A 23,711-nucleotide genomic window follows, 5' to 3' on the forward strand; every position below is an offset into this window, starting at 1 on the left:
GTAAATTACATTCTTATTAAATAATGCGAATTGTTAATATTACTTAAACAAGTTATTGTACTTACCTTTAAAAGTACCTGATGATGTAAAAAATTGGTACACTGATAGTGCACTAAACTTAAACTCATTATAGTAACTATCGGTACTCAACCAACCAATTCATACTTAATATGTAAAATTTCAGTTAGTATTTTAGGAATTTATAGTAATCTAATTTTTTATACTTCAATTTTATTATTCATAGTGTAAAAATTATTTACATTATTATTATGAAGCACGATGTCAGAAGCTAGGCTACAAACGGTTGTATTGAATCAAAAAGGATTTCTTTTCCATAACCGAAACATTGATTACAAAACTAGATTAATCCAAAATTGAGAGGGTCTCGATTATGTACAGGTACAAAAATATAAAGTCATTAGAACAACAACATAGTATAATCCCATGTGGAGTAATAATTGTTTTTGATATTCTTTCTGTCAGCTGTTTTCTAACAAGCCTCTCCTACCTTGCAACCAAGTGCTCCTGCAAACCTTGTTATCCAAGTGACTTGATCTGCTGGTGCTGCTGCTATGCCATCGTAAAGATCTTGATGTTTCTTTGACCAATCAGGATCTCCAGATTGAACAAAGTATGCTCCATTCATGTATAAATCTCCCTCTGATCTCCATGTCCACTGCATCCATACTGATTCTGGAGAGTACTCCCTCTTTGTAATCTGTGTTTGTACATTCATAATTATAGGGAAAAAATTAGTAGGTGTTTCCACAATATTAGATGGAAATTGAAAAAGTTAAAGAGTCTTTGAAATTCACCCACTCAACTAATTTGGATTCACACTAGGCAGCCCCACTAAGGAAAATAAAGTGCTACCAACAACGGTGGACCTAGAAGGTTACTTACAAGTTTGGCCGAACCCAGTAATTTTAGTCTAAACATTGTATTTGTATTAAGAAATTCACTAAATATGTATAAAAAGAAATAAAAAAATAAAAAAAAAAAAAATCTGAATTCAAATACTAACCCTTGATCTCTACCCCACAAAGGTAAGGGTAAGGTCGGCGTACACCCCATCCTCCCCAAACCACACTGGGTATGTTGTTATTGTTGTTGTAATTACTAATGCCTGATGTCGTTTTTCTAGTAATTAGAACCCATAAAGATTAAATCCTGGCTCCACCTCTAGCTACCAGAAGGTTCCATATTCCTAGACCTGGTTGAAACTTTTGTTAAGAATGTAGAGATCCCGACTATCCTACACTATCCTTTTAGTGGTATGGACCAAATATTTGAAAATGAACAAACAAAGAAAGGGGAAAAAATACCTGCTTCTTGAAGATGTCAGGGGGAGCAATGAAACGGTTGCCCTGGCTAATGATGGTGGGATTTTTACTACCACCAATAGCATACATATTCCAGTGAGTATAGTCATTATTAACAACATGGATGTATCCCCATCTGCACCTAGGCATTCTCTGCACCAACCTCTTTCCAAAATGATTAAATGCCAGTGTAATTTGCATTTGTTGATCTATTGAAGAACTGTCACTTGCACCAAACAACATCACCTCATTATGATCTGTGAAGTGTCCATTAGATATGGTGATACCGGTGGATCCTTCAACAGCATCAATGATCCCATCATAGCAATTCCACATTGACATATGATCAATCCAAATATTGGACGAACCAAATATGGAAATTCCATCTCCATCACTCATTGTGCGGATCCCAATGTGGTCCACTGCATCTCTAACCATTCCACCATTCCCTTGGACAATATCGTGAATATGTAATCCGTGGATGATAATGTTTTTCGTATACTGGATCATGATACCTATTCAGACATGATATAAATAAGTAAATAAAAGTATTGTGATCTCTTTATCAGTTACGTTTAAGTTCTTAAATGAGATGATCAGACAAGTCAACATTACCAGCACCGCCAGAAATGTGAACATTAGCACCACGAGCATCGATAGTTTTATCGGCCTGCATGATCAGCTCCTGGTGTAGCCTTATGTTCATGCTTCTGTCAAAAATGATCCATAATGGCTCCTTTTGGATAACAGCATGACGGAGGGTTCCTGGTTTTGGATCGGTATAATCATCTGAAGAGTCGTTGACAACGTACAAGTTGCCGTCCTTCCCCCCGGTGGCCTTGGACCCAAAGCCCATAGCACACTCTACTAGCTTTTTCCTGTTGTCAGCCCAATTAGGGTCACATCTCCAACACTTATCAATTGGATTTGTGACCATGCAAGGGCCCTCGTAGTGTTTGGTTCCTAGCTCCCTCCTCGTGTCATTCTTTGGTATTACACTACTTAATTCCTTCACAGCACTGCATGAATAAGAGGACAAATCTTAGCAACATAACGACAAGAAAATAGGCGTTGGACCTAACTAAACCATAAAAGCCTGTTCACGAGCTGAAGATTGTTCAGCACCATATAGAAAAACAACATTACATTCCCTCAATTAATGTAGCTAACATCCCCATCTCGCACGCCTAGTCTTGGAAAAATGGAGCGTAAATAACATAACATGGGCCTCAACATTGGGAAACACAATAATAATGATTGATTTGGCTTTGAAACCATGGCAAAAAAATGAATATTGGATATACCTCAATACCAAAAATTAGCTCATGAAGTGTAGAATTCTCCTAATGTGGGCAATCTAACACAAAAGTATATGCTAGCTGCCCTGTTCTCTTTCTTTTGCTTATAATGCATGGGTGGAAACGTCATTAAAATCTTGAATTTGTAATACAACAAAGTAGATTGAAAGTAATTAACTTGATTAATGTTTTCAAATTGCATCCTACGTCCGAATTCTCATGTCCTCAATCTACGTCCGTGGAATTTCTGCATTATAATCTACAAGATAAATCCTATAAATGTTAGATATAATTATGCTTTTGCATTTTTGCTATTGAACTTGATCCATCAGAAACAAAAGGATGTAACATGTGCTAATAATAATTAGCGCGAGAAAGAGAGAGAGAAAGAGAGGGGAACTTGACATACTCGCGAGTTTTCTTGTTAAATGCCAACGTGACATTTGCAGGTTCGCTCTCATAAGTCTGAAGAGCGAACTTTCTAGCTTCCTCAGCTCTCCTCCTCCACACTTCATCAAAATCGCCAATATGAGCGTTGAAGGTTGGAATCATTGCACCAACTATGAAAAATAAAACGAAGAGTGAATGCGTCATCTTAGGTTCTTTCATTATTTTTTATTTTTGTTGTATTACTGGTGGTCTAGGCAGGGTCGAACCGATGACTCAATAAAAGGTTCAGACCCTACACCCACAATTTTTATTTTGATCTTAGTTAAGCCTCTCTGTCTCAACAGAGAAAAGATAAAATTTTATCTTTGGTAAAATGTGGCTTAAATAGGTATTTGTCGTAACAATGGACATAGAATTATCGCAAGATGCGCATATCCATTATTTACTGAAGTGAACCATCAACACTAGTTCGTTGCTGAGTTTCCTTGCTTAACTCTGGTCCAAAGATGCTGACAAGGGTGTGATATTTGAAGCATTAAGCATTTTTTTCTGTTTCTTTTCGTGTGACACTATTTTATTTAGGAAATTAAAGAAAAGATTTCCTTTGACCATGATTTTTTCTTTTTTTTAAACTTTTGTGACACATATTACATAGATTTATATATATTTGCCAAGTATGTAATTTTATTCTAATTCACATCGAAATTTAAGTATTGAACTCTACCGCATAAAATAAAAAGAAGAGGGATCGGAGTACTCCGATTTGCTTGTTCAGATAGGAAACTATATCCAGTCTTTTCTCGTTTATTAGTCTTAGATTTTTAAATGGGTTGATTCGGCACATTATGTTATGATAACCAAATTATATTACCTTTTAAACGGGTTGTTAGTTAGGCCCCCCAGTCAGTATATTTCTTCTTGAATTATTTAAATTCAATTCAATGCCGAAAATAATTTGGTATACAAAAAGTATCGTTCATAAATGTTACTCATGTTTGGCAAATAATTGCCCACTAAGCGGGAAAGAACTCGACATTGTGTTTAGGCAACATTTTTGTTCCGACAAAATTAGTCATTCAACTAAGGATGTGATCTGGTGATCAATGAAGTGATTTGAGAACCATGAAATTTTAAGTTCAAAACTTTAGTGGAGACAAAACTACATAGTAGGTGATTTCCCCCATCTGTCAAGGCCTTGATGGACAGAGTTACCTGATACGTATTGGTGAGAGGTAACATATATCTCGTGAAATTAGTTGAGATGCGCGCAAGCTAAGCCCAAATACTGTGATTTAAAAAAAAAAAAAAAAAAGGAAACAATGCAATTTTACCTTTGTACTTTGTGTGAAGGTGTGAATTTATCCTCATTTAGAAATTTGGCGTATCCATATCCTCGCCATTATAATTTTGGCTTAAATCGCCCTTAGCCACTAGCTAAAGATAAGGTCATGGCTGAACCTATTCTTTGTGGTATTTTTCATAAAATTGTCTCAGATTTTCATCCTAATATTAACTAGTATATTCTTGATTTAAGTTTTCATTTGCTATATGATTTAATTCTTTCCTTGAATGTTATACCAGCCTCTTTGGACTTAATTGTTTTTTCCTTATTTCAGGAAAACATTAACAGGTCAATGAGTAATTTTTTTATATTGGAATCAGAATCATCTAATTTATACGGGCTACCTATAATATTTACTGCGACTTAGTCTCTTTTGTATATTAATAATATAACTTACTTTACGCAAAACAAAAAGGTCGAGTCCATGGTAGAATTGCAACGTCTTCTAAATTACGAGGAAATTAGGTTTTTTAATTTAAAGGTATTTCTAAAAGGGCATATTGAAGATATTTTATTTATCAAAATAATGTAATAGTAATACAGGGCAAAATAGTTAGATGGTATTTTTTTTCTTGTGTATTATTGATAAACAGATGCTACAAAAGAACTTGAATTAGCTATGAACTTCATTGCTAAATCTCTAGCTCATAGCTAATAGAATTTTGTGACAATTCATCGCTAATCGGTTGCTAAATAGGATTAGCACGCAGAATGAATTTTGTTGTTTAGCTACAGAATTTGTCCGTTGCGGATTCCTGTTTTTTTTAGTAGTGCGATTAAAATTGTTGTTACAAGGAAATTAAAGTGGAAGAAGGAATGTGTAGTGAAAATGAGTGAATTTTTTGTGTAATCCATTTCGCTAGAGGGAAAAGTTAGACCTTTCACCACCATAGGGTGAAGTTAGACCTTTCACAATCCATGTTGCTCCCAAACGCACACGCAAGTATACGTGGTCGTACAAGTAATATGGGGTAAATTAAGTCCGGACATCGATCACGAGAGACTTAGATTACTAACGTTAAACTAATTCAAATCCGAATAAAACTATTCAAGAAAGTGAAAATCAAGGTGTTTGTTGTAACTAAACTAAAACTGAAAAGTAAACAATTTGTGATGGGTGTTTTTGTGACTGAGAGTATTTTGACAAAGACTGTAAGATTTATCAGATGATAGAAAGTTCCAGGGTCATGGTTTTCGACAATCCAGTTGATCTTCTGACAATTCTACCTATCTTATTTCCGGGTTACTAGTTGACGGGTTAATTATAACTTTATGAGTATCTTCCGAGTTGTTAGCAAGCCCGTAGATGCTTCTATAACGCCTATATCCCTATGGTCACGGAGAGGTAACAAGAACGCATTTACTTCTCCGTATTCACTAAGTAAGGCTAAAGGGTATATTCCTATCCTCATTAGCGAAACGATTATATCGAACAAGCCTATTTATTCTTATTACGCATGCGAATTCCCTATCCACAGTTCAATTCACACGACACGGATAGTGTTCAACTATTGACGATAATCAAACAATTAAGATCAAGAATAAATAAGCAACCCAAAATATGGAAATTTAATTGATAGAAAGTGTCGTCAAACCACCTATCATGTCTTTCGCCACAACCCTAGAATTAAGGAGTTTAGCTACTTATAATTCTCAATGAACAACAAGAATTCATGAATAATCTAGGGTTGAAAAGATGAAAATAAAATAAAATCTAAAGAGAAAGTAATATGACGGCTTACAAGTCTTGGAATAATCCCAGAACGTCATTAATAATGAACAAAACATCTATTTATAGTTTAGGGTTGTTAACCAAATAAAAGGGTCCTAATCCTACTTAAAATCGGACAAAATTAAGCATTCCCGTGTTGGCCACACGTCACGGGTCCAACGCGAGGTCTTCAGTGATTTGGGCCATCAATTGTGCTGAGCTCGCGACGCGGTTTTGACACGGATTTGCCAAAGTTCTGCATCTTGGTTTTCCCGTTATGGCCACGCGACGCGGGGCTAACGCCTGATTGTGAACCCGCGTTGCATCCGCGAGGCGGGTCTGGCACAATTTCCTTCAATTCTTTCCAGAAAATCTTCTAAGTGTCGCACGCTCCTCTCGTTTACTCGTCCACACCCAAGCACCTCTAGACTCAACCAAAACTGCTCGATTTCCTATTGTTTGTCCTCATCGTACCTATACACATGAAATATAACGACATAAGCTCAAATACGACGATTTCATCATAGATTATGCGATAAAAGTCATAAGAATAGGATGTAAAATGACACGAAACATAGATATTTGATCCAAATATCACCACCCCCAGTTAGACTTTGCTCGCCCTCGAGCAACCACAAACCAACACCAAACTACACTTCTAGCTTAACTCATTCAAACAAGTCTGCAACGGGATTCGACTAGTATGGCTATCTCAAAAGAAAGATTTCAAAACCAAAACAATGAGCCAAGTTACGAAAGTCATGCCAAAGATTTGAAACCTCATTTTTAGCAACAATGACCATCTTCCTTAAAAACACTTTCACTTTTAAAATTAATTGACCCAGCGACACCACTTTAAAGCATGTAAACATTCTTATGATCAAGAAATCAACACTTCACCGCTCTATTTCTAACTATGTGCCCTCACCAAAAGAAAGTAGTCCATATCTCTCAAGAATCACATATGTTTAAATCAATGGACATAACATCGATAATTACGCTCACTCTCACAAAGAATACCACATGCAAGGTACGGTGTACCATAGGCTTGCCCATAGTGTAACCACTCCACTAATACAAGTAAGACGAACCTAGAATCAAGTAGGACTTTGAGGGTTGTAATGTAGTCTAAGGGATGGGTAGGAATTATTTGGGTAATAGTGACTAACCTCCCTAAGCACTTTAATACATATACGTCTATCATTCTGGCACAATTTCTTCATTAGCCCTTATTCAACACCAACCACCCTTTAAATTTCTCCCAATTCACCCATTTTTCTTTGTTTAAGCACCACTCTTTTAAAAGTCACACAAGTTAGAAGGGAAAATTTTTCGCTGCATTTTTTTTTTCTTTTAGTTCCCAACTAACAAGTGAATTAGTTATTTTCATTCGGTGCTCCCATAGTCTTCCTAGATTACAATTAACAGCCACTTCCCCTTTTTCCCTTCACATCCTAACTCCTATTATATATGTAAATGATTAAAGTGCTCATAGAGTATTTGGATAAAAATCGAGTTTTATAGAACGAAGGGGTAAAGGCTAATTAACTGCTACCCAAGAAAAGGCTAAAGGCTCAAAAGGGTTAACTAGGGTGATATTTACAAGTTGGTAAGATAAACATTTTAGGCTTTTTAATGACTAATCAGAGAAACGCCTCTATCATTTTCTAGTCTCAACCGAACTTCATTTCGCTTTGCGAACACACAGGGCAAGTTCTAGACATCAATACCACACATGGATACAAATGCAAAACCTTACACACACATGGCACACAATTAACACAAGAGGGATCCGGTTGTCCCTCGAATCAACAAACAATAAGAATCAACAATGCCAAGTGGGTCATAACGAGTCAAACACAAAACAATTTGCAAGTGCTTTCAAGAAAACGATAAATTTCAAGGCATGCTTTTCACAAAAAAAAAATTAAGATCACTCATATGCCAATACTTCACCTAACCCGTGCACCTAGCATTTGAATACGCCTATCCTAAGGACTAATTTTCCCTCAAGTAGGTTGTCATCAACCTAATTAAAAAGAAAGATTAAGCTAAAATTACATCCTAAAAAAATCCTAAGGCATAAGCATCCTCTATCTCGAGACGTACTCCCACCCCACACTTACTTTTATGCCGCGCCTCGTGCGTATGAAAAGATAAAAACAAAAGTAATGCGAGAGATACTCCCTGGGGCCCACTAGGGCCTAGTCATCCTCATCAAAATCATCAGCCTCGCCATCCTCAGACTCAGCTTCCATCACAGCATTATCGTCATTTTTCCCCCCCCCATCTGGGACTCTACCTCCTCACCAACGGCTATATCGGCCTCAATCAAGTCCGCCGAGTTCACATCCTCATTGGCAGCTAACGTGGCCTCTTCTCCCACAAGATCTCGGGAGTATGCGGTGTGACTGCAGCAAACACACTGGACAGATCGACATCGAAGTGCTCGGCGGCCACTGTCATCTCTCTGTAAAGTTGGGCCAACACTGTGGATGGGGTTGCCCTCTCATCGGCGGAGGTGAGCTGCTGCTTCTTGCTCAACTCTGGTGCCTCGACATTTGAAATATCAAGGGCATCCTCAGGAGGTGGTAACACTCATCGAGGACCAATTTGTCTGTCCAGTCATTCAAGTTCATCAAGTAAAAGCGAGAAGTCTTTGCCGAAACTCAACTTCGGTGGGGTGTGTAATCGAACCTTCTATATATCTCTTCCATCATCAAATATCCTATGTTAACGGGCTGTCCCATCATAAGAAAGTATACAATGCAGACCCGCTCCTTGTTCACCTCAGAATAGTGCTCCAATGGCCAGATTCGGTAATTCAACAAACGCAACCATACGCGCGCCTCCTGATTGAAATTACTCATCTTCATGTACTTGTGCTTACAATATTTTCTCGCATAACGGGCCTATGAGGCTTTGGAATCAACACCACTCAAGGTTTCCCGAATGGCCTTGTAATCATGCCGGTGAATGACGTCCAACAGCAGTTCGGTAGGATAATCAGGACTCCTAAGTGTACACATAAAAAGGATGGTGAGATAGGTATATCCCCTCCCCTACAATAGATAGTCGGCTCCCATTTGTTATGTCGGGTGAACGTGATATTGGCGTAGAACTCGAGGACAAGATCGATGTTAACTAGCCCCGGTGTCTCAAAGATGGACACCCACCTCATGTCTACAAGCCGATTGTACACATTCCTGAAGCGGCGCTACAATAGGGTGCCATTGATGGCACGCTCATGGAAGTACCCCGCTACGGGGTTAAATGTGTCGTACCAATCCTCTCTGGATGCACGGACATCTGTCCTGGGTCTGGACGATGGAGCACGAGGAATAGGGACGGTTGGTTGCTTACCCCCCGATAGCGATTTTACTGTCTTTTTAGCTTTGAGGGGGTTGGCTCTCCCCCGTTTTGTACCTTGGAAGGTGGAAGTGGCAGTCGATTTTTCCTTAAATTTGATGTTAACCATTTTGCCTACAAAACAACACAATACCAAAGAATGAATCCAATTTTTTTTTTATTTTTAAAAAGAGTCGTGAAACGACCCCACACTTAAGTCTTTCCCATGTTTTCAAGTTTAGAGTTGTGTGGCCCAACTTTGTGTTCTTCCGAGCCCTTTCATGATTAACACCTAAGTTGGGGTTGAACCGACCCCACACTTACTTCAAACTACTTAGAAAAGAGGAAAACAAAAAAATAAACTAAGTTGGACTAGACTAAAGAACAAAAATCAAGAATCTAAACTAGTTTCATGTTTTAGGACTTGGGGTTAGTGATTTATGTTTTTTTTCAACCCAATTCTCAATTACTGGCACACAATCGATGTCCAAGGATTCGGATAACTAATTAATGTCATATTGCTACTCAAGACTTCACAACTGCACATAAAAAAGCATTCGAGCATTTTTATGAACACCTTACGGGCATAGAATCCTCCCTTTAAATTTGAAGAAACATTGGTGGGTTTAAACCCTCCCTTTCACAATGGGAGTCATCTTCTAGCCCTAAACATCAATAACACACAACCAATACCGATCCCCGACCCAATTTCGCCCAAACCCAACAACCCTAGTTTCACAACTTCAATCCTCAAGAACAAGTGAAAAAGGAAAAGATTATGCTTACCTCTTGATGTTATGAGATGAAATCACAAGTTCTTGAAGTTGTAATTGGGTTTCCTATGGATTTTGGGGAAAAAGAGTGGAGGGATTCAAATTTTTTAAGAGGGAAGGGGAGAAAGAAAGGTGTGTGGAGTTGGAGTGGGAGAGGGATTGAGGGGCGAATCTGGCCTTTTTTAAAAAAAAAAAAATTAACCGCCCCACACACTTTGACATCGCGTCGCAGGTCTAACGCTAAAACTTTATGTTTTTGAAAAAAATATCAGAGTTGGCGTTACACCGGCATCGCGGGTGCAACGCAAAAAAAAAAAAAAAGCTGCAGAATATTTTTAAAAATATCAGAGTTGGCATTACACCCGCGACGCGGAAAACACAGCTGCAGAATATTTATTTTCAAGCGTTGGCCCCGCATCATGGGTCCAGCTCATACATCAAACCTGGATGAATTTCAACTTTTTTTTTTTTGCGTGTTTTGTGGTCCTCTTCCTTGCTTAGTCCTGCAACATGAACAAACGTGACCGATATACACAAAAACGTTGGGTTGCCTCCTAACCAGCACCTTAGTTAAGGTCGTGGCACGACTCTTTTTGTATTTTTCTCATTTTTTTCATTTTCTTATTCTTTTTCTTATGCTACTTTTACAAACACGGGTTGCCTCCCGAGAAGCACTTGATTTAACGTGGCGTCACGACGTAGGCTTTTTTTTTTTTCAAGCCTCCTCTAAATCCACCGAGGTCTTCTCTGGATTGATGACTTCTCCAAAATAGTGCTTGACCCTCTACCCATTTAACAAGAATGTTCGCTCTACGTTCAGCGGTTTCAGCTCACCCGCCCCATGTACGGTTACCTGAACAACTTCAAACGGACCAGACCACTTGCTTTTCAACTTCCCTCCGAAAATCTTCAGCCTCAAGTTATACAACAAGAAATAACTGCCCAGGCTCAAAGTCACGAGGTTGGATGCGCTTGTCGTGAATTCTCTTAGTTCGCTCCTTGTACATTTTCGCGTTCTCGTAAGCATGATAGCGAAATTCCTCCAACTCATACAATTGCAACAGTCTCTTTTCTCCAGCTTGAACCATGTCTAATTTCAGCTTCTTTATCGTCCAATATGCTCTGTGCTCATGCTCCACTGGTAGATGACATGCTTTACCAAAGATGAGCTTATAGGGAGATATGCCAATAGGAGTTTTTCAGAGACCGTTCTGTATGCCCACAGAGCATCATCGAGCTTCAGCGACTAATCTTTCCTACTTATGCTCACAGTCTTTTCCAAAATCCTCTTAATTTCTCTATTCGATACCTCCACTTGACCACTCGTCTGAGGATGATAAGCAGTCGCTATCTTATGTTTCACCCCATACTTGAGCAACAATTTATCAAAAAGTCGATTGCAAAAGTGCGTACCTTGATTGCTGATGATGGCTCGAGCGCTCCCAAACCTTGTAAAAATGTTCTTCTTCAAAAATCTTGCCACTACACTAGCATCATTGGTGGGAAGTGCAATGGCCTCCACCCACTTCGAAACATAGTCTACAGCAACCAATATGTACTTATTCCCCTTGGACGGTATGAAAGGTCCCATGAAGTCGATACCCCACACATCAAATAGTTCGATCTCTAAGATGCCATTCAAAGGCATTTCATGACGCTTGGAGATATTTCCGGTTCCCTGGGAGTTATCGCATGCTTTCACAAATTCATGAGCATCTTTGAACAAAGTGGGCCAATAGAACCCGGACTGAAGTACCTTCACATCTGTTATGTCACCCGCGTGATGACCACCATAAGGTGACGCGTGACACTTCTCAAGAATCTCGGGGATCTCTTCCTTTAGGATACATCTTCTAATCAGTTGATCTGTGCCAACCCTGTATAGATAGGGCCCATCCCATACATAGAAACGGCTATCATGTAAAATCCTCTTTTTCTTCTCGTGATTAGTTTCAGGGAGGTAAATCTCACTTACTATAAAGTTCACCATGTCTTCATACCATGGTATCTCAGCTGATTGAAGAGCAAAAAGTTGTTCATCAGGAAAAAACTCCTTAATCACCAGCTTCATCTACATGTTCCCGATCTTCCAATCTCGATAAGTGATCTAACACTTGATTTTCATGCCCTTCCGGGTCCAAGAATCTCAATGTCAAACTCTTCTGCAAGAAGAACACACCAACGAATAAGCCCCAGCTTTGCATCCTTCTTCGCAAACAAATAACGAACTGCAAAGATGATTAGTATATACAATCACCTTTGTGCCCACAAGATATGATCGGAATTTGTCAGAGGCGTAGACAACCGCCAATAAATCCTTCTATGTGACAGTATAGTTCATCTGGACTGCATCAAGTGTCTTGCTGGCATAGTAAATAGGATGAAAAATCGTGTCCCTTTTCGACCAAGGACGCCCCACAAAGAAAATCATTGGCATCACACATCAAAATAAACGGCAGAGACCAATCGGGTGCGAAGATAATAGGAGCAGACACTAACCTCTGTTTCAACTCATCAAAAACCGTCAAACAGGCTTCATTAAACACATACTTCATATCTTTCTCTAAAAGCTTGCACATTAGATTAGCAACTTTAGAGAAGTCTTTGATGAACCGTCAATAGAAGCTTGCATGCCCAAGAAAACTGCGCACTCCCCGAACTGATATGGGTGGTGGCAATTTTTCAATTGTTTCAATCTTCACCTTGTCAACTTCTATTCCTTTACTCGATATCTTGTGCCCAAGAACGATGCCCTCTCGAACTATGAAGTGGCATTTTTCCCAGTTAAGTACCAAGTTCGTTTCTTCACAACGAGCTAACACGACATCAAGATGGTTTAAGCAGTCATCAAAAGAATCCCCCAAAACAGAGAAGTCAACCATAAATACCTCCACATAGTTTTCCACCATATCGATGAAAATAGCCATCATGCATCGCTGAAAAGTACCTGGAGCATTGCACAGACCGAAAGGCATCCTCCGGAATGCAAACGTACCATATGGACATGTGAATGTGGTCTTCTCTTGATCCTCAGTGCAATCATGATCTAGTTGTAGCGAATAGCCATCCGTAAAGCAATAATAATCATGCCCAGCCAATCTATCGAGCATCTGATCCATGAAGGGCAAAGGAAAGTGATCTTTTATGGTGGCATTGTTCAACTTGCGATAGTCAATACATATCCTCCAACCAGTAATAGTTCGTTGAGGCACCGATTCATTCTTCTCGTTTTCTACCACAGTCATGCCCTCTTTCTTCGGGACACATTGTACAGGACTTACCCATTTGCTATCAGAGATGGGATGAATAATGCAGTTGTCAAGCCACTTGATTACCTATTTCTTCACCACCTCCTTCATGATCGGGTTCAGTCGTCTCTGGCGCTCAACACTAGGCTTGCTGTCTTCTTTCAATAATATTTTGTGCATGCAAAACGAACTACTAATACCTCAAATATCAACTATCGACCACCCAAGGGCTCGGATTAGATCTCTTAGCACTCGTAACACACGTTCAACCTGCACATCAGTCAAATAAGTAGAGAGGATTACAGACAATGTGTCTCCACTACCCAAGAAAGCGTAGCGAAGATGAGGAGGTAATAGCTTCAACTCAAGAACTGGAGCCCCTTCAATAGATGGTTTCGGCTTCTTCCATGACTCTGGTCTGTCTAACTCCTCAAATAGTGTGTTTGCTCGTAAATAAGCACATGAAGTGTCAAGGATGCTAAGACACTCCTCGACTTCTGCATCAATCATCAATTCTTCCCAATACACTAAAGTTGTCTCCAAAGGATCTCGCGAAGCTAAAAAGTGATCTAATTCTGCATTAGTGAGCTCGGGCTCCGCCACGGTAATTATCTTCAGCTCCTCATAATGGGCTGGAATCTTGGTAGCTTCAAACACATCAAAAGTCGTCTCTTGTCCATCAACTGTCATAGACATCTTCCCATCTCTCACTCGGATCACAGCATCAACAGTAGCCAACAATCCTCTCCCCATGATGAGAGGAACACTCTTATCTGCCTCATAATCAAGTATTACAAAATCAACCGGCAGGATAAACGGGCCTATCTTCACAAGAACATCCTCAATACCATCAGGATAAGCAAGATATCGATCAGCCAACTGCAACGTAATAGTCATTGGCCTAGGCTCACCCAAGCCCAGCGTTCGGAACACAGAAGTAGGCGTCAGATTAATACTAGCACCCAAGTCACACAATGCTAGCCCAACTTCCATGTTGCCAATAGTAATCGAAATCGTGAAGCTGCCCGGATCTTTCAACTTTGGAGGAATTTTACTCCTCACTCTAGAACTGCACTCCTCAGTAAGTGTAACAGTCTCAAACTCTGTCCAATGCCTTTTGTTCGCAACCATATCTTTGATATACTTAGCATATTTTGGAACTTCTTACAAAAGCTCCACCAAAGGTATGTTGATGTGTACCTGTTTTAAGAGTTCAAGAAATTTCTTGCAAGCCGAATCTGCTTTCTGTTTCTGAAGTCGCTATGGAAAGGGAGGGGGTGGTCGAACCACTTCCTCTATGTGTTGCTTCGTGACTGTCTGCTTTGGCTTAGCTCGCTTATCAGGGATGAGTTCTGCTTCTGCTATGTTTTTCTTTTTTGGAGGCCCTTCTTCAAGTTCTCTGCCATTCCTCAAGGTGACTGCCTTCCAATCCTTTGGATTCTTCTCAGTATCACTAGGAAGAGCACCCGGTGGTCTGACATTCTGCATAAGAGCCATCTGCCCCATCTGAAGCTCAAGATCGTGAATAGATTTCTGCATCTCACTCTGAACTTTTTGATTTTACTACTGCGTCACTTGTGTTTGAGTTATGAGCTGCTTCATTATTTCTTCCAAATTGCTAGCTAGTTGAGCCTGAGGTTGCTGATAATTGTTCGGTTTGTGGAAGTCCTACTTCCCGAATGGAGTGTTGTAATTATTTCTATAATAGTTTCCCCGATTTCCAATGCCACGGTTCTGCTGCCCCATAAAATAGACAGACTCTGGATTCAATGGGCAATTGCTATAATCATGAGGCTCACCACAAGTTACACATGCTGCTTGCTGAATATATTGAACTGATTGAATCTGCTGAGCTTGAGGAAACACCCTCAACATCACATTAGTAAGAGTACTTATATCAGCCCGAATAGCTGTAACATCATCAACTTAAAGAACCCCTAGCTTTAGTGGTAACCCCTACTAGTTTCGTGATACTCATGATGACCTTCGGATATCATCTCGGAGAGCTTCCATCTCTTCATGTTTTGTTTAAGATCTGTACTCGAGTCAAGCATTCAACAAGGCCTTTGATTCATGGTTAAGTCCTTCTACAAAATAGTTTTCAATGATATCCTTTGGCTGTATGTGATGTGGGCAATCTTGCAAATAACCCTTATACCTTTCCCAAGCGTGTGGCAGAGATTCAGAATCTCTCTGAGTGAAGTTAGCTATTCTTCCTTGCAGCTCCTTTGTTTTCTTGGGTGAGGAAAACCTGTTGATGAACTTATTTGATGATACCTCCCAAGAAGTGATAGAACCTGCAAGTAGATTCGTCAACCATTCCCTTACTTCACCAATCAATAAGAACGGAAATAAGGACAGCTGCACATAATCATCGGGAACATCTCTATATTGGAAATTATCGCTCAACTCCACGAACTGCATCAAGTGCTTATGCGGGTCTTCACTAGACTTACCCATATATCTTTAGCAGCACGTATCTTTTCACCAAACAAGATCGTTCACCTTTCGACTTAAAATTTTTAGTAATGTCAGGCCTAACGATAGCCTTAGCGATAGTTGCTAGACTAGGTCTAGCATAACTGGACAAAAGAATCCGTTGTTCTTGTGCCCTGTGACACCTCTTGCACCCCGTTCATCCCCGTTTCGTTTCTATCCCTTCTCGCTGTTCAAGAGCAAGTATTGCTGCTTCGTCAGCCATTTCTCTCTATCTGTGAAAAGTTCTTTCGATTTCGGGATCAAGATCAACTAACGGTTTTCCTGAACTTCTAGTACTTGGCATAAACTAGAGAAACCTGAAGTGACACAAGTAGAGCAATGAAAAAAAAAAAGTAAAGACTTAAGTAGAAAAACAAACTCAAATTAGAAAAACAGTAAATTTTTCTAAGTCCCCAGCAACGGCGCCAAAAATTTGTTGCTCCCAAACGCACACGCAAGTATACGTGGTCGTACAAGTAATATAGACTGTTAAGTCCAGATATTGATCCCACAGAGACTTAGATTCTACTGTTAAACTAATTCAAATCCGAATAAAACTATTCAAGAAAGTGTAAATCAAGGTGTTTGTTGTAACTAAACTAAAATTGAAAAGTAAACAATTTGTGATGAGTGTTTTTGTGACTGAGAGTATTTTGACAAACACTATAAGATTTATCAGATGAGATAAAGTTCCAAGGTCATGACTTTCGACAATCCAGTTGATCTTTTGACAATTCTACCTATCTTATTTCCTGGGTTACTAGTTGACGGGTTAATTATAACTTTATGAGTATCTTCCGAGTTGCTCGCAAGCCTTTAGATGCTATTATAACGCCTATATCCCTATGGTCGCCAGAGATAACAAGAACGCATTTACTTCTCTGTATTCAACTAAGTAAGGCTAAAGGGTATATTCCTATCCTCATTAGCGAAACGATTATATCGAACAAGCCCTATTTATTCTTATTACGCATGCGAATTCCCTATCCCTAGTTCAATTCACACGGCACAGATAGTGTTCAACTATTGGCCAGATAATCAAACAATTAAGATCAAGAATAAATAAGCAACCCAAAATATGGAAATTTAATTGATAGAAAGTGTCGCCAAACCACCTATCATGTCTTTTGCCACAACCCTAGAATTAAGGAGTTTAGCTACTCATGATTCTCAATGAACAACAAGAATTCATGAATAATCTAGGGTTGAAAAGATGAAAATAGAATAAAATCTAAAGAGAAAGTAATATGACGAACCAAGTCTTGAAATAATCCCAAAGACGTCATTAATAACGAACAAAACATCTATTTATAGTTTAGGGTTGTTAACCAAATAAAAAGGTCCTAATCCTACTTAAAATCGGACAAAATTAGGCATTCCCGCGTTGGCCACGCGTCGCGGGTCCAACGCGGGGTCTTTAATGATTTGGGCCCTCAATTGTGCTGAGCTCGCGACGCAGGTTTGACATGGATTTGCCAAAGTTCTGCAGCTTGGTTTTCCCGTTATGGCCACGCGACGCGGGGCTAACGCCTGATTGTGAACCCGCGTTGCATCCACAAGGCGGGTCTGGCACAATTTCCTTCAATTCTTTCCAGAAAATCTTATAAGTGTCGCACGCTCCTCTCGTTTACTCATGCACACCAAATCACCTCCAGACTCAATCAAAACTGCTCGATTTCCTATTGTTTGTCCTCATCGTACCTATACACATGAAATATAACGACATAAGCTCAAATATGACGATTTCATCATAGATTAAGCGATAAAAGTCATAAGAATAGGATGTAAAATGACACAAAACATAGATATTTGTGCCAAATATCAAACCACAAGGATAAATTTGAATCTTTTCTCTGATAATATTGGTCGTTACTAATTAAGGACAGTGTCGAGTTAATTTTAACAGCGATAATATGAATAAATCAAACCTCTAACGAACGGTAAAATTAAACCTTTTCATACAGTACAAATTTGGATGTTTTCCAAAAAAAAAAAAAAAAAAGTCACCCAACTCTTGACTTTTTATTTTCAAGATTTTTCATGAATCTAGTGCATATATAGTAGTAGGCCATTGATGTCCTCATGTTTGCTCTTCAATGATATCATATTATCATCCTTAGTGTAATCATTTTGGCATATGTTAAGAAACCAAAAATGATGTCCCTTTCTTGACATATTTTTCCTTTATCATAATAGTCCTCCATCGACCATGCGACAAACAAAACTCACAATAGTCCAAAAATGAGGCAAGGAATGTTCAGCCAAAAAAAAAAAAAGGAAAAAAAAAAAGAGAGGCTTTTCCCAAACTTTTTTCAACTGCGAATTTTGATACCGAAAAGTTTTTGTCAATCTACTACTGGAAGTTCTTTTGTAAATTAGTTAAACTCGAAGTTTTTTTCTTTTCTTTTCTTTTTTGTAATAAACTCAAAGGTTAATAGAATTTGATTTGCTAAAACCTACTGCATAAATTAAGCACAAAGAATAGAACAAATATCGAGTACATCTTTTTGGTCCAGAGCTGAGCACCTCATATTATTTGCTTGGTCTAGGCTTGAAAGCAAAATTTGTCACCATGTTTTATATATAGCTGGAAAGACCTACAGTATCCTTTTAGGACAATATTCTATTTTCTCCTTTATGCTGTATTAAAAACACTTTTTTGATGGACAATCCATCTTTTGCTATCTTATTCGATAGGCTTAATGCATATGTGGCCTTCTAAATTTGTCCTTTTTTTTTTTTTTTTTTTTTTTTTCCATTTTGACATCTCAATTAAGTGTTGTTCCTATTGAACCCCTCAACTTATCCTTAAGTGTGTCTATCAAACCTCTTAAATCTGATTTTTATTAGAAGCAGAAATTAAATTGGAAAATGAAGATGGAGTAATATTTTAGACATTTGGTAAGCTATTTTTTAGGCCATGGATGTGTCGGTTTATTAACTTCCACTTTTCTTCCACCGAGCAATTAATTAAGAGTTATGCTTTTTTGCCCTCTTAATTGCTGCTAATCTTAGCTAAAAAATAACATAATTAAATTAGAATATGTATTAGCATGTTGCTAAATTGAAGATGGAATACTATGTAAGTCGGATTGTGTTTGATAAACACACTTGAGGATGAATTCAGAAATTTGATAAGAACAACACTTAGTTGAGGTGCCAAAATGAAAAAAAGAAAAAAAAAAACAAAACAAATTTAGAAGGCCACATATCTATTAAGCCTATTCGATACTACAGGAAAGAAAAAAAAAAATTGGAAAAAAGTATCTACCACCCAATCGAGTACATGAGATACGCTACTATTTTACACATGTTATTTTCTTATTTTGCTTATTATTTATTCACTTAGTTTTATGTTCCATATAAGGATAACGTCGTCATTGCGTATGACGTAAACTATACTTAGTATAAAAATTTGAATTTTACGTTTGAAACTAGAATGCTATTACATATCATCTAGTTTACTAATTTAAACTCTATTTTTTTTTACTTATTTAGCATGTTTTTAATGCATATACAAAACCTAAGCCAAAATACTAGGCTCATTCTAATTCATAGTTGTTCATTGCCTTGGTCCTTTTATAAAACACTATAGAATGTATATAATCAAGAAAATAACAGTAAATTAAAACCTAATGTATCTCACGGGGTATAAATTAAAATGTAATGAACATCTTAATTTTAAAACCAGACTCCAAATTGTTACCAATGTGACATATCTCAAATTTAATTGCTGCAGACATTTATATTCGAGTATTTTTTTATTTTTTGAAAATTAAAATGTTTACACTCTCACTATTTTCATCAAAAAAACACACATCATACGTTCTAAGTTCCCATCTCTATGCACAAAATCAACGGTCCTAAGCGAGGAATATCCCTTCGCAAGCCAGAAATCTACGGTGGAGATCAGCCTTGGTAATAGCACACCGTTCAAAAAGAGACCAAATAATTAGGGCATTGCATTGCAGCATTTATATACACACACAAAATAACACACACACACACACACACTAGTGCTTCCTTTGCATTTCTCAGATTTTAAGCTTCAATCATGGGGAAAGGTCCTGGTCTTTACACTGAAATTGGCAAAAAAGCACGAGGTAACATTACTTTTTTGTATTTTCAACTTTGTTAATGTTTGTTTCCGTTGGTAATTTTAATGTATTTGTATTGTGTTGAATAATCAGATCTATTGTACAAGGACTACCAGAGTGACCATAAGTTCTCTATTACCACCTACTCTCCCACCGGTGTTGTAAGTTTCTCTGATCTCTTTATTTTTGCTGATTTTGTTCCTTTCATTTATATGGGAAAATTACGCTATATGTCTGCTGAGAGAAAAATATTTACACCACCTAGCCCATATTTTTTAGTGTTGTTACCCGGTTTAGCACATACTTGTGTGTGTATAAACACCTTTTATACACTTTTATTTATGTATAATGCTTTCCCAGGTATAATATTGTATGTTAGGCTACGTGGCGTAGTGTTTTATGTTGGGCTGTATATTTTTGAAAGTTTCCCAATTTATATTACTAATACGTCCTTCAGAGGCGGACTCAGGATTTTAAGATGGCGGGGGCACTATTATCTTAACATAAACGCCAACAAAAATTTTAATGACGACTGAGGGATAATACCGTGTCGGACCGGTCACTAATAGCATAGCAGTGGCGAAAATACAAGTATATAGGTCAAATATGTGTAATAAATAAAATTTAACACAGTGAAGCAAATGAAAGAGATAGCTCAGTGGCTAAGGCTGTGCAACATGTGGTGACAGTGCAGGTTCGAATCTGGGCGAGCTCATTTAACGCTTATTGTTTTCCTAAAAATAGGCTCAAAAAAATAATTAAAAGTGACATTCGGGTTCGATCCGGGGTGACATGTAAGGGAAGCAGCAGTTATGCCCCAAAAATATTTTCGTTTGTTAGAGTGCACAATTAAATATATACTAATTTCTCAGGATATATATACATGTATACATAATTTTTTCCGAAGAGTGGGGTGCACGTGCACTCCCACCCTTCCATGTAGGTCCGCCTCTGACCTCCTTGTGTATTGTGTAATTCATCAAAATTGGTTATGGCTGTTTATTATAGAAGGAATTTGTTTCTCACTATCACTTTAATACAGGGGCATTTGGAACTATTTAATGAATAATGTTATCTCACACCTTTCAAAAATTTAACTTCATTTAATTATTCAATTTCAACTTCATAAGAATAACTTATTTTTTTCTTCCACTACTAATAATATGACTCATAAGTCATTTACATCTCCGAGTTCGGCTTGGGACAAAGGCAGTACTAGCATTTTTGTAGCTACACTTGGGGGTCGTTTAGTAGGGTGTATAAGAATTGTACTTAATAGGGTTTATTAGTAATGCAGCGATTAGTTATGCTAAGATTATTTCTTATCGATGGTTTGGTGTGGTATGTTAAAGATTACATGCATTTCATAATTTCAGAAAAAGTAATTTGTTTACAAAAATATCCTCCACATTCTTTAGCTTTGACGGACTTCAAGGGAAATTTTGTCTTTAACCATGCTTATGCATGTATTAATAGGCTTGGTATTGCGAATACCATGATTTGCTATGTATTAGTTATACATAGGATAATACCAAATAGGGTGTATACATAGGTTGAAAAAGTGTACCAAACATAGGGATTAGTAATACCAAAGCTAATACATGCATTATGTTCTCTAGTACATCCTACCAAATGACCCCTTAGATGTTATGTTGTGGATGTTTTAATGCATATAGAAGTCTTTCCAGTTGGTTCCACTGGTATAGTTGTTAGGAACGCTACTTTGATGCATTTACTCATTTATAGGCTTGTGCACCTTTCGGATTGGCTGATTTAACCTCATTTTTTTATGGATTAACAAAAAGTTAGAGCCTGTTTGGATTGGCTTAATTTAGGTGCTTTTTAGCCAAAATTGTTTTTAAGCATTTTTGTACTGTTTAGGTAAGATTAAAAAAATGCTTTTAAGCACTAGCTAAGTCAAAATAACAAAAATAAGCCAAACGTCATAAGTTAGGATTGCTTATACTTGTAAGCCATAAGTTATAAGCCCTTTCAAACAGGCTCTTAATAATGGCAATTATTTGCTTCAGGCTGATTGCTATATTTTCCCTTTTTTTCTTTGCGATGGAAATCTAGTTGATTGTTTTTGCTGCCCATTGATTATAAGCCCTTCTGTGCAGTAATTTTATGGACTCACTGTTCTCTTGCTGTTAGGATTGTTCTGTAAGCTAACCTTCCATGTCGTTTCACAGGTTATTACTTCATCAGGAGCAAAGAAAGGTGATCTGTTTTTGGCTGATGTTAACACTCAGTTGAAGAACAAGAATGTTACAACAGACATTAAAGTAGACACAAACTCCAACGTGAGTACTGCAACTTACTCCTTGCTTGATGTGCTCCTAGTTTATCCTCTTCTTTTAAATTTTCCCTTTTATTTTATTTGTCAGCTTATAATTCTGGGCTCTATCAATGTGGACATTAGGTCCTATAACCGGGGAGTATATGAAAAACAACATTTGATTGATTATAAATTGATTTTCACGTACTGTTTCATTCTTCAGTCTTTGCTGCTTGGGATGTATTATTGAAGCATAAGTTTTTTGCCTTTTTTTCTTTTTGGGATATACATTATGACAATATAGTTGATCTGACTTAATGGTGTATTTATGCTAGCTTTTCACAACCATTTCGGTTGATGAGCCTGCTCCAGGGTTGAAGACAATTTTGAGCTTCAGAGTTCCTGACCAGAGGTCTGGAAAGGTAAATAGCAATATCATATGGCATCAAATATATCTATTAAAAGAAGAAAATGTCAAATTGCGTAACACGTCTGCTTGTTCTAATTTTTGTATCGGTCTTGACAGTTGGAAGTTCAATATCTACATGACTATGCTGGTATATGCACCAGCGTTGGGTTGACAGCAAACCCGATTGTTAACTTTTCTGGTGTAGTGGGTACCAACATTCTTGCTCTTGGAACTGATGTATCTTTTGACACCAAGACGGGAGATTTCACCAAATGCAATGCTGGCTTGAGCTTCACAAATGCCGACCTTGTTGCTTCTTTGAATCTGTGAGTGATTTACATTGCATTACTGTAGCATATGTTCACTTGAGATTCAGCATATTTTAAATATCAAGTTAGGTATACTGTGTGTTAGTTTATTAGGCTATTCTATTATAAAATGTTTCGAAAGGCTTAACAGTGATCATAGGTTTAATATTCAATGTGCTTGTGTTATGACAACTCAGGAATAACAAGGGAGATAATCTGTGTGCATCATACTACCACACAGTCAACCCTCTCACAAGTACTGCTGTTGGGGCTGAGGTGAACCACAGCTTCTCCACCAATGAGAACACCATCACTGTCGGTACTCAGCACCGATTGGATCCTTTGACCAGTGTGAAAGCAAGGATTAACAACTTTGGAAAGGCCAGTGCTCTGCTTCAACATGAGTGGCGCCCAAAGTCCCTTTTCACTGTTTCAGGAGAAGTGGACACTAAGTCTGTTGACAAGGGTGCCAAGTTTGGACTTGCTTTGGCTCTCAAGCCATAGGCTTGTCATCTTTAATCCATAGACATGAGGCGTTGCTGCAATTTGAAGACTTGTTCTGTGGTGTTTTTTGCTCTGTAAAAATAAATTTAGGTGGTTGCTTGAACCTATGCATCTTCGTTCCAAGTTCATACATTCTTATTCCCCCTTTTCGAAAATGGTGGGTGGCAATTGATTCTAAGAGGTTAAGCTTGAGATTTTGTTATAA

The 23,711-nt window shown here is 38.0% G+C and overlaps 3 protein-coding genes across 3 annotated transcripts; 1 reads left to right on the forward strand and 2 right to left on the reverse strand.

Annotated features, from left to right (window-relative positions):
- Positions 1-211: 211 nt before the first annotated feature.
- LOC132048052 (probable pectate lyase P59) lies at positions 212-3,357 on the reverse strand. Its single transcript, XM_059438997.1, has 4 exons — positions 3,030-3,357; positions 1,938-2,341; positions 1,326-1,837; positions 212-718 (listed from the first exon to the last, which is right to left on the reverse strand). Exons 1-4 carry the CDS (start codon positions 3,227-3,229, stop codon positions 491-493), a joined length of 1,344 nt encoding a protein of 447 aa, XP_059294980.1. The 5' UTR covers positions 3,230-3,357; the 3' UTR covers positions 212-490.
- Positions 3,358-13,633: 10,276 nt separating this feature from the next.
- On the reverse strand, positions 13,634-14,563 carry LOC132047594 (uncharacterized). The gene has a single exon (XM_059438617.1). It carries the CDS (start codon positions 14,561-14,563, stop codon positions 13,634-13,636), a length of 930 nt encoding a protein of 309 aa, XP_059294600.1.
- Positions 14,564-19,867: 5,304 nt separating this feature from the next.
- LOC132037710 (mitochondrial outer membrane protein porin of 34 kDa) lies at positions 19,868-23,698 on the forward strand. Its single transcript, XM_059428307.1, has 6 exons — positions 19,868-20,013; positions 20,101-20,168; positions 22,200-22,310; positions 22,621-22,707; positions 22,812-23,020; positions 23,200-23,698. Exons 1-6 carry the CDS (start codon positions 19,965-19,967, stop codon positions 23,504-23,506), a joined length of 831 nt encoding a protein of 276 aa, XP_059284290.1. The 5' UTR covers positions 19,868-19,964; the 3' UTR covers positions 23,507-23,698.
- Positions 23,699-23,711: the final 13 nt, after the last annotated feature.

Source organism: Lycium ferocissimum, chromosome 2, assembly GCF_029784015.1.
Source record: "Lycium ferocissimum isolate CSIRO_LF1 chromosome 2, AGI_CSIRO_Lferr_CH_V1, whole genome shotgun sequence".
Lineage (NCBI taxonomy): Eukaryota > Viridiplantae > Streptophyta > Magnoliopsida > Solanales > Solanaceae > Lycium > Lycium ferocissimum.

Bases quoted from the DNA above. Each gene is read 5' to 3' on its own strand.
- LOC132047594 (XM_059438617.1), bottom strand. From the start codon at position 14,563: ATGGTTGCGAACAAAAGGCATTGGACAGAGTTTGAGACTGTTACACTT.
- LOC132037710 (XM_059428307.1), top strand. From the start codon at position 19,965: ATGGGGAAAGGTCCTGGTCTTTACACTGAAATTGGCAAAAAAGCACGA. The intron at 20,014-20,100 runs GTAACATTACTT...TTGAATAATCAG, and splicing joins AATTGGCAAAAAAGCACGAG to ATCTATTGTACAAGGACTAC. The intron at 23,021-23,199 runs GTGAGTGATTTA...ATGACAACTCAG, and splicing joins CTTGTTGCTTCTTTGAATCT to GAATAACAAGGGAGATAATC.
- LOC132048052 (XM_059438997.1), bottom strand. From the start codon at position 3,229: ATGAAAGAACCTAAGATGACGCATTCACTCTTCGTTTTATTTTTCATA. The intron at 2,342-3,029 runs GTATGTCAAGTT...TTATTCATGCAG, and splicing joins TTTAACAAGAAAACTCGCGA to TGCTGTGAAGGAATTAAGTA. The intron at 1,838-1,937 runs GTAATGTTGACT...ATGTCTGAATAG, and splicing joins TCACATTTCTGGCGGTGCTG to GTATCATGATCCAGTATACG.